Source organism: Aethalodelphis obliquidens, unplaced genomic scaffold (assembly GCF_003676395.1).
Source record: "Aethalodelphis obliquidens isolate GAN/ISIS:26980383/991018 unplaced genomic scaffold, ASM367639v1 scaffold53, whole genome shotgun sequence".
In the NCBI taxonomy this organism is placed as follows: domain Eukaryota; kingdom Metazoa; phylum Chordata; class Mammalia; order Artiodactyla; family Delphinidae; genus Aethalodelphis; species Aethalodelphis obliquidens.
Window position 1 is genome coordinate 12,571,706 of NW_020837997.1, and position 9,239 is coordinate 12,580,944.

The 9,239-nt window shown below is 51.3% G+C and overlaps 1 protein-coding gene across 1 annotated transcript; it reads right to left on the minus strand.

Annotated features, from left to right (window-relative positions):
• Positions 1-5,206: 5,206 nt before the first annotated feature.
• UQCR11 (ubiquinol-cytochrome c reductase, complex III subunit XI) lies at positions 5,207-9,081 on the minus strand. The gene is made up of 3 exons (XM_027085612.1): positions 8,952-9,081; positions 5,866-6,014; positions 5,207-5,366 (listed from the first exon to the last, which is right to left on the minus strand). Exons 1-2 carry the CDS (start codon positions 8,999-9,001, stop codon positions 5,894-5,896), a joined length of 171 nt encoding a protein of 56 aa, XP_026941413.1. The 5' UTR covers positions 9,002-9,081; the 3' UTR covers positions 5,207-5,366; positions 5,866-5,893.
• Between the last annotated feature and the right edge of the window lie 158 nt (positions 9,082-9,239).

A 9,239-nucleotide genomic window follows, 5' to 3' on the forward strand; every position in this document is an offset into this window, starting at 1 on the left:
TGCCCGTCTCCACAAGGCGAAAGATAGAAATTAAACCAGGAGGGGCCATGTGAGGACCTTGAAAAGACTTTTGGAGGCAGGGTCTCTCTGCCCTGCAACTGCTGCTATCGGGGCCAGTGCATTCTCTGTGGGGTCATCCTGGGCACTGCGGGGTGTGGAGCAGCATCCCTGGCCCCGCCCACTCATGCCGGGAGACCCCCCCCCCCAGTCGTGACAACCACAGATGTCCCCAGCCAAGCATTCCTGCAAGCTAATATGAGGCATTCATGGCACTTACCTTGGTCAGAAAATTTAGTGGGCGCCAAAAACTTCAAGATTAATGGCAGTTAATGCAATATTTTAACAATCCAAAATGAATGCAAACAATCCATGATGAACAAAATGTCAAAAAAATTTTAAATTTTATTGAAGTATAGTTGATTTACAATGTTGTGTTTAATTTCCGCTATACAGCAAAGTGACTCAGTCATACATTCATATTTTTTTCATGTTCTTTTCCATTATGGTTTATCACAGGATATTGAATGTATTTCCCTGTGCTATATAGTAGGAACTTGCTATTTATCCATTCTACATATAATAGTTTGCATCTGCTAATCCCAAACTCCCACTCCATCCCTCCCCACCCTTGGCAATCACAAGTTTTTTCCTCTGTGTCTGTTTTTCTTTTGTAGATATGTTCATTTGTGTTGTATTTTAGATTCCACATATAAGTGGTATCATATGGTGTTTTTCTTTCTCTTTCTGACTTACGTAGTATGACAGTCTCTAGTTGCATCCCTGTTGGCTGCAAATGGCATTATTCTTTTTGATGGCTGAGTAGTATTCCATTGTATATGTACCACAATTTCTTTACCCATTCATCTGTCGATGGACATTTATGTTGCTTCCATGTCTTGGCAATTGTATATAATGCTGCTATGAACATTGGGGTGCCTGTAACTTTTCAAATGATAGTTTTGCCTGGTATATGCCCAGGAGTGGGATTGCTGGATCATATGACAATTCTATTTTTTGTTTTTGTTTGGCCACACCATGCGGCTTGTGGGATCTTAGGTCCCCGACCAGGGATTGAACCGGGGCCCTCGGCAGTAAAAGCACGGAGTCCTAACCACTGGGCTGCCAGGAAGGTCCCTATTTTTAGTTTTTAAAGGAACCTCCATACTGTTCTCCATAGTGGCTGCACCAATTTACATTCACACCAACAGTGTAGGAGGGTTCCCTTTTCTCCACACCCTCTCCAGCATTTATTATTTGTAGACTTTTTAATGATGGCCATTCTGACTGGTGTGAGGTGGTAACTCACTGTGGTTTTGATTTTCATTTCTCTAATAATTAGCAATGTTAAGCATCTTTTGGTGTGCCTATTGGCCATCTTTGGAGAAATATCTATTTAGGTCTTCTGCCCATTTTTCGATTGGATTTTTTTTTTTGTTATTGAATTGTAGGAGCTATTTGTATACAAAATGTAAAAAATTTAAATACAGATTGAACAGTACTGTGCCATTTTAAAGTGAGACAAAATGAGGAAGATATGCGCTTTATACATTTTTAACGCAATATTTACTGAACACCAACCTAGTACAAGACGTAGGAAGATTTTTTTTTGGAAGATATTTTTATTTTATTTATTTAGTTATTTTTTAATTTAATTTAATTTAATTTTAATTTATTTTATATTTTGGCCGCTCAGCGTAGCATGTGGGATCTTAGTTCCCCGACCAGGGATCGAACCCACACGCCCTGCATTGGAAGCACAGAGTCTTAACCACTGGACCACCAGGGAAGTCCCCCTTTATACAATATGTTTTTATGTAGTTTTTTTTTTTTTTAATAAGTTTATTTATTTATTTATTTTTGGCTGCGTTGGGTCTTTGTTGCTTCGTGCGGGCTTTCTCTAGTTGCAGTGAGCAGGGGCTACTCTGTTGCAGTGCGTGGACTTCTCATTGCGGTGGCTTCTCTTGTTGCAGAGCACGGGCTCTAGGCACGCAGGCTTCAGTAGTTGTGGCTCGCGGGCTCTAGAGCACAGGCTCGGTAGTTGTGGCGCATGGGCTTAGCTGCTCCGCGTCACGTGGGATCTTCCCGGGCCAGGGCTCGAACCCGTGTCCCCTGCATTGGCAGGTGGATTCTTAAGCACTGCGCCACCAGGGAAGTCCTTTGTGTAGTTTTTGATGGTTAACTTTCCCCTCCCTGAACACTGAAGTGGTTGAAAAAGTATTGAAATGTTGAAAAGGAGTTGTATGAAAACTCACAGAAGTTTAAGCCTAAATATTGTACTTAATCTGAACCTGAAGTTATTAAAATTTTACTTTTGGCTTTCACAGAAGCAAACTGAGATATTTTCATTAAAACCATTAGCCATTACAAAAATACATAAAAACTCGTGTATAGGGGCTCACATTTCCTTTTGTTTCAGGCTTTGATGGGGGGCTGTGGGACTCTCCACATCTGCATGAGTTAGAAATTTTTTAAAAAAAAATCGAGTAACTTATCTCAGAATCCGTCACTTATAGGTATTTAAGTGGCATCTATTCATTTATGTCTGAAATAACCTCACTCCACAGATATTGTTATAATGGCAAATGACAGGAAATGAATGTCCTTTGCTAATAGACTGGTTAGTAAATGTTGGTACTAGTCAGCCGTTTAAAAACTGAGGATGCTGTGTGTTTTTTTTTTTTAAATTGAATTGCAGATTTATAATGTGTTAGTTTCAGGTGTACAGCAAAGTGATTCAGTTATACACATGTATGTATATTTTTTCATATTTTTTCATTATGGTTTATTATATTGACTATAGTTCCCTGTGCTATAGAGTAGGTTCTTGTTGTTTATCTGTTTCATTTATAGCAATGTACGTTAATCCCAAACTCCTAATTTATCCCTCCCTTCCCCCCTTTCCCCTTTGGTAACCATAAGTTTGTTTTCTGTCTGTGAGCCTATTTGTTTTGTAAATAAGTTCATTTGTATCATCTTTTTAGATTCCACATATAAGTGATATCATATGATATTTGTCTTTGTCTGGCTTATATCACTTAGTATGATAATCTCTAGGTCCATCCATGTTGCTGCAAATGGCAATACTTCATCCTTTTTTTATGGCTGAGTAATAGTCCACTGTGTACATGCACCACATTATCCATTCCCCTGTCAATGGACATTTAGGTTGCTTCCATGCCTTGGCTATTGTAACTAGTGCTGCTATGAACATTGGGGTCCATGTATCTTTTTTTTTCTTTTAATAAATGTATTTATTTATTTTTGGCTGCATCGGGTCTTTGTTGCTGTGCGCGGGCTTTCTCTAGTTGCAGGAAGTGGGGGCTACTCTGTTGCGATGCGCGGGCTTCTCATTGTGGTGGCTTCTCTTGTTGCGGAGCACGGGCTCTAGGCACGCGGGCTTCAGTAGTTGTGGCACACGGGGTCTAGAGCGCAGGCTCAGTAGTTGTGGCTTGCAGGCTCTAGAGCGCAGGCTCAGTAGTCGTGGCGCACGGGCTTAGTTGCTTTGCGACATGTGGGATCTTCCCGGACCAGAGCTCAAACCCGTGTCCCCTGCTTTGGCAGGCGGATTCTTAACCACTGTGCCACCAGGGAAGCCCTCCACGTATCTTTTTGAATTAGAGTTTTCATCTTTTCCAGATATATGCCTAAGAGTGGAATCACTGTATCATATGGTAATTCTATTTTTAGTTTTTAAAGGAACCTCCAAACTGTTCTCCATAGTGTCTGCACCAGTTTACATTCCTACCAATAGTGTTAGGAGGGTTCCCTTTTCTCCACACCCTCTCCAGCGTTTGTTTGCAGACTTTTTAAAAATATTTATTTGGCTGCTTTGGGTCTTAGTTGTGGCACGCAGGATCTTTCGTTGCAGGCTTCTGGTTGGGGCACACAGGCTTAGTTGTCCCACAGCATGCGGGATCTTAGTTCCCCGAACTAAGATCGAACCTGCAACCCCTGCACTGCAAGGTGGATTTTAACCACTGGACCACCAGGGAAATCCCTTATTTGTAGACTTTTTCATGACGCTTTGTGCTTTCCAAAGTGGCATGGCTTCCAGGAAATAAGCAATAGGTGTAAAATGTTTGTGCAGAAAAGTGTGTAGAACATGCCACTACTTGTGTTAAAATATACAAAGCTGCTGTGGACTGAAAGTGTCTCCCTGAAATGTACATGCTGACACCCTAACCCCCAGTGTGGCTGTATGTGGAGATGCCCCCCCCCGAAACAATTAAGGTTAAATGAGGTCAGAAGGGTGTGGCCCTGGTCCCCTAGAATTAGCATGTCCTCAGAGTCCCTGGAGAGCTCACTTGCTCACGTCAAGGAGAGGCCACGTGAGGATGCAGTGAGAAGGGGGCTGTCTGCAGGCCAGGAGGCGGGCCCTCGCCAGGAACCAACCCTGCCAGAACTGAGCTCAGACTTCCAGCCTCCAGAACTGTGAGACACTCATTCTGTAGCTTAAGCTGCCTGGCCTGTGTTTTGTTGTGGCAGCCCAAACAGACTAATAAAATAGCTCTTCTTCACAAATAGAACGTTTCTAGAATTTTCCGGAACTTGGCAGGAGTTGGAGGGAACTGCCTGTATGCAGTATATCCTCGTGTACCCGCTCATTTTTGTATCCCCGGTGATGGTTTAACACGTCTACAGGTTCTGATGTTCCTCCTTCAAGGCACAGAGCCTAATTCTCCTCCCGAATAAGGTGTGGAGCAGGAGATGGCCTGAGAGTCCTGAGTAGGTCATAAAAGGCACAGAGGCTCTTCCCTGCCTGCTCTCGGGCCGCTGTGTAGTAGAGAGGCTCAAGCAGCGTCTGGGAGGCCCACGTGGGGAGGAGCCACGTGAGGGGGCCTCCGGGAAGCCCCGACTCCCCACCCCACCCCGGTGCCACCCTTCATCATGCAGCCGATGCCACCACTGCAACCTCATGAGGGAGCCTCAGCCAAGACCCCCCCGACAGATCACGCCCAAATTCTCGCTGAGAGATAATGAATGTTCGTCTGGAGCCACTAGGTCAAGGGTAACTTTTTAAGGCAGCAATCGATAAAAACCCCGTGCAGGTATTATCCACTAAACATCTGAAGTAATCAAACCATGTCTGCCAGCCGCTGGGAAACTGCAGATTTGCAGTTTTGGAGTTGAAAGGCTCCCCGGGTCATCTGGGCCCCTGGGCCTGCAGTCAACATAACCAAGCCCCAGCATGAGCACGTGCAGGCCAGCAGGTTTCAGGGTGAGGTTTAATGCCATGTGTGTTCACACACCAAAGTTATTTCCACCAACGTAGGAAACCTAACTCGCGCCGTGTATTTCCTCGAGGTCAATCCCAAGAGCCTGGGCCGTTCCAGATGCAGATGGAAGGGGGCAGCACCACCAGACACCTGGAGGGGGAATGAAGCAGGGTGAGCAGCAGATGCTGAGCGCCCAGTAAGAGCACAGACGCCGCCGACAGGCTCTAACACCAGATCTGGCTGTGCTACTTAGGAGTCTGTGAAATGGGGATGCGCGTGCACTCTGGGCTGTCAGGTGGGCAGCACAGCGCCAGGCTCGTCAGTGCTCATAGCAGCCCGCCCAGGGAGGCCAGCCTCCACTTTCCTGTCTGTAAAACGGGGCATCCCTCCGCCCCACCCAGGGTGCAGGCTCAGCCTCCAGGACTGAGCCCCGAGGGGCAGCGCCCACTCCCCAGCCCCACAAACCGAGGCTGCTGGCTGGCAGCTCTGCGCCACCAGGCAGGAGGCTAGTGCAGGGCTCCGCCCTCAGGCAGGGTTCTCCAGGTGTGCCCCCAACACCTGCCGGTCCAGCCCTGGACCTGCGGGGAACACTGCCCCTCTGCTGCTCAGGAATCCCGGGCTACACCAGCCGACAGCTGCTGAAACTTACCGGAGGGGTCCGAGGGGGATGGGTTTAATTAATCGTCCTTCTTGAACTTGCCGTTGATGTAGGGCACCCAGTCCAGAATCAGCCGCCAGTCAGTGGCCCACACCAGCCCCAGGGCTCCCACGGTGCCCCACATGCCCACTGTGGGTAACCTGCAAGAACGGGGGTCAGGCCTCACCCTCCCGGTAGCGTGGCCGGATCCCCCCCATCCCAAGCTGCCATTTATCAGTGGTGCCCACACCACCCCCACACACCGGGCCCTGCCCAGCTTTGTGGACACATCCTGCTGATGACCCCGAGGGCAGGCACCAGGCAAGTGACCCTGAGGCAACTCCATTCCCATCTGCTTTCATATGAGGATATGCATGAGGGGTTTTTTTGTTGTTTTTTTAGTAAATTTATTTATTTATTTTTGGCTGCACTGGGTCTTCGTTGCTGCACACGGGCTTCCTCTAGTTGCGGTGCACGGGCTTCTCATTGCGGTGGCTTCTCTTGTTGCGGTGGCTTCTCGTTGCAGAGCACGGGCTGTGAGCGTGCGGGCTTCAGTAGTTGTATCACGTGGGCTCGGTAGTTGTGGCTCGCGGGCTCTAGAGTGCAGGCCCAGTAGTTGTGGCACACGGGCTTCGTTGCTCCGTGGCATGTGGGATCTTCCCGGACCAGGGCTCGAACCCGTGGTCCCCTGCACTGGGAGGCAGACTCTTTTTTTTTTTTTTTTGGGAGGCAGACTCTTAACCACTGCGCCACCAGGGAAGTCCCTGATTAAGGTTTTATTTGAGGAATTCCACTAAAAAAAAAAAAAAAAAAGCCCAAGCTTGTAAAGCATAAGGATATCTAAACTTTGCAGGTAGGCACGTTAATGTGGTTTGCAGCAGCTCGATCCCTGAGACAGCCGATGGACTGAGGGAGGTGTGAGTTATCAGGGTCCCTGTCTCACAGATGAGACCAAGGCACAGAGAGGGCAAGCCATGCCCCCGAGACACACAGCCCACCGTGTGCAGAGCCGAGGCAGGGACTCCAAGACCACCACACTCCACATTTACGTCCATTGATGGGCAGGGTCCAGGACGGCCCCAATAGTCCCACCTCCTGGTGTTCACACCCCTGTACAGCCCCTCCCCTTGAGGTCGGCAGGATCCAGTCACTCGCCTCTGATAAATCAAATATGAGAGATGATGGGCTGTCACTTCTTTCGTTTTGGTTTGGTTTTCTTTGGCCGCACCACACGGCTTACGGGATCTTAGTTACCCGACCAGGGATTGAACCCAGGCCCCGGCAGTGAAGGCGCCGAGTCCTAACCACTGGACCGGACCGCGAGGGAATGTCACTTTTGAGATGGACTTTTAGGGACTGGCTCCGTCAGGGCGTGCTCATTTGCTCTTACCCTCTCTGCGGGGAGCCAGCTGCTAGTTTGTGAGCTGCCCTGTAGAGGGGCCCCTGTGGCAGAGGATTGAGGGTGGCCCCCTGCTGCAACCACAGGTGTGACCTGGAAACACATCCTCCAGTAAAGCCTTCAGATGAGACACTGAGCAGGGGACTCAGCTGTGTTCCAATTCCTGACCCACAGTAACTGACAATGAATGTCTGCAAAGCTGCTGCATTTGGTGGGCTCTTTGTTATGCAGCGACAGAGAACTCTCACAGGCTCCATCGCTGGTCTGTGCAGAGGCAGAATTTGTGCATGCGTGCCCACTTCACCGGATCGCCATAACCCATGGGCCTGGGGTGTTGGGGTGGAGAGATGGAAGCAGCAACACCCCCTCCCCAACCTGCCTCACCAACGACACCCCCTGCTCCCTGGGGAGACCCTGGGGAGAGGCCCGTACAACTCAACTTTGCGCCTTGGTGGGGTCCCGGGTTATTGCTGCTTTTGGAACAGGCTCTGGGGCAGGTGTCACGAACACAGAGGGAATCTTTCCTCTCACTGCCCAACAGCTTTGAGGGGTGCTGAGGTCAGAGGAGCCTGCCCTCAGGGAGGCCTCCACCGCCCGCCCCCCTCCGCCCCGCCCCGCCATCATCCTGGCCACTACCCTTGGGGCCCGGTGCAGCTCACAGAGAGGGAGGTGGCCACACGCCTGACCTCCACGGGGCACCGAAGGTGATGATGCTGCTGACAGTCCCTCGTGGGACTTCTTTACACCCTCACCACCTCTCCTCCCCCTCCTCACAGGAAGACGCCCGGAGGAGCTGAGTGCAGAGTACCCCGCTGGTGAGCGCGGATGCTCCGAGACTGAGACCCCACAACTCCATAGTGTCTCCTGGGGGTGAGTCCCGCTTCCTGGCCTCAGGAAGCCAGTGTGGGTGGGACAGGACTGCACCCACACCCTTTATTACTTTACATCAACCTCATGCCGTGGATCACATCGGTTTAATTTTTTTCTGGTCCACGACCTAGAGCGTCAGCCAGGAAAGTTCCGTTTATCGCTGTGTCTCCGGCACCCGACTCAGTAGTAAGTGCGAGCACACATCAGTTGCTCAGTGGGTGCTGCTGCCGACTGAACGAAACCCTGGATGAGGGGGTCGCTGCTCTGACCACGCGCAGATAGGGACGGACCGACAGCGCCCGGAGGCTCGAGCCGCCCGCGGTAGGGGCTGCAGGGGCCGCTGGCGGTCCCACCCGACGCCAGGGACGGACTTTCGTCCTGAGCCTGGGTCGCCCCAGCTGTAAAGCGCCACTGTCACTGTCCACCCGAAGGTCCCTGCCGGGGCTCAGGGACACGACTGCGGAGTACAGGCCCGCTGTTTCTCAGCGCCTCACGTCGTGTGCTCCCCAATCCCGGCTGCCACGTGGGGTCACCCCCATCCCACCCGCCTCCCACGGGGGTCAGTCAAGGACAGGCGCAGCCCTCGGCTTCACAACAACGTCAAACAAAAGCAAAGCCAGGAGCGCATAGGGTCAGTTTCCAGCTCCAGGAGCTGAGCCGGGGGTGCTGGGCGCGGACTGGGTGGGCACCATCGCGGCCCCCAGGCAAAGCGCCTCAGGGTTGGGGGCCAGCCACTCGCGGGGCAGACCGCGCCGCCGCTCTGTGCCTCAGTTTCCCCATTTGGGACCTGGGAGGACAAGGGGTCCGGGGGCGGTAGCCGCATCCTCACCAGTTTCTGGCCAGCTGGCGGTAGCGCGGGCCCACGAACCGTTCCAACATAGCGGCGCCGTCTCAGCTCAGGGTGACCCTGGCCCCTCCGGCTCGGGCGCACTGCGCAGGCGCGGCCCCAGCAGCGCGCAGGCCCGCAGGGAGGCCCCGCCCCGCCCTGCCCGGCCCAGCCCAGCCCAGGCGGGCTGACCGCTCGAGATCCGGGGACCGCCGCCGCTGCGCGCGCAGACTCGGAAAATATTTGCACTCACTTCCGGGGAGGGTCTGAAGAACGCAGACTAGAGTGGGC

Excerpts from the sequence above, each read along its gene's own strand:
- UQCR11 (XM_027085612.1), bottom strand. The coding sequence starts at position 9,001 with ATGTTGGAACGGTTCGTGGGCCCGCGCTACCGCCAGCTGGCCAGAAAC. Across the intron at positions 6,015-8,951 it reads CGCCAGCTGGCCAGAAACTG|GTTACCCACAGTGGGCATGT; the intron begins GTGAGGATGCGG and ends CCGTTCTTGCAG.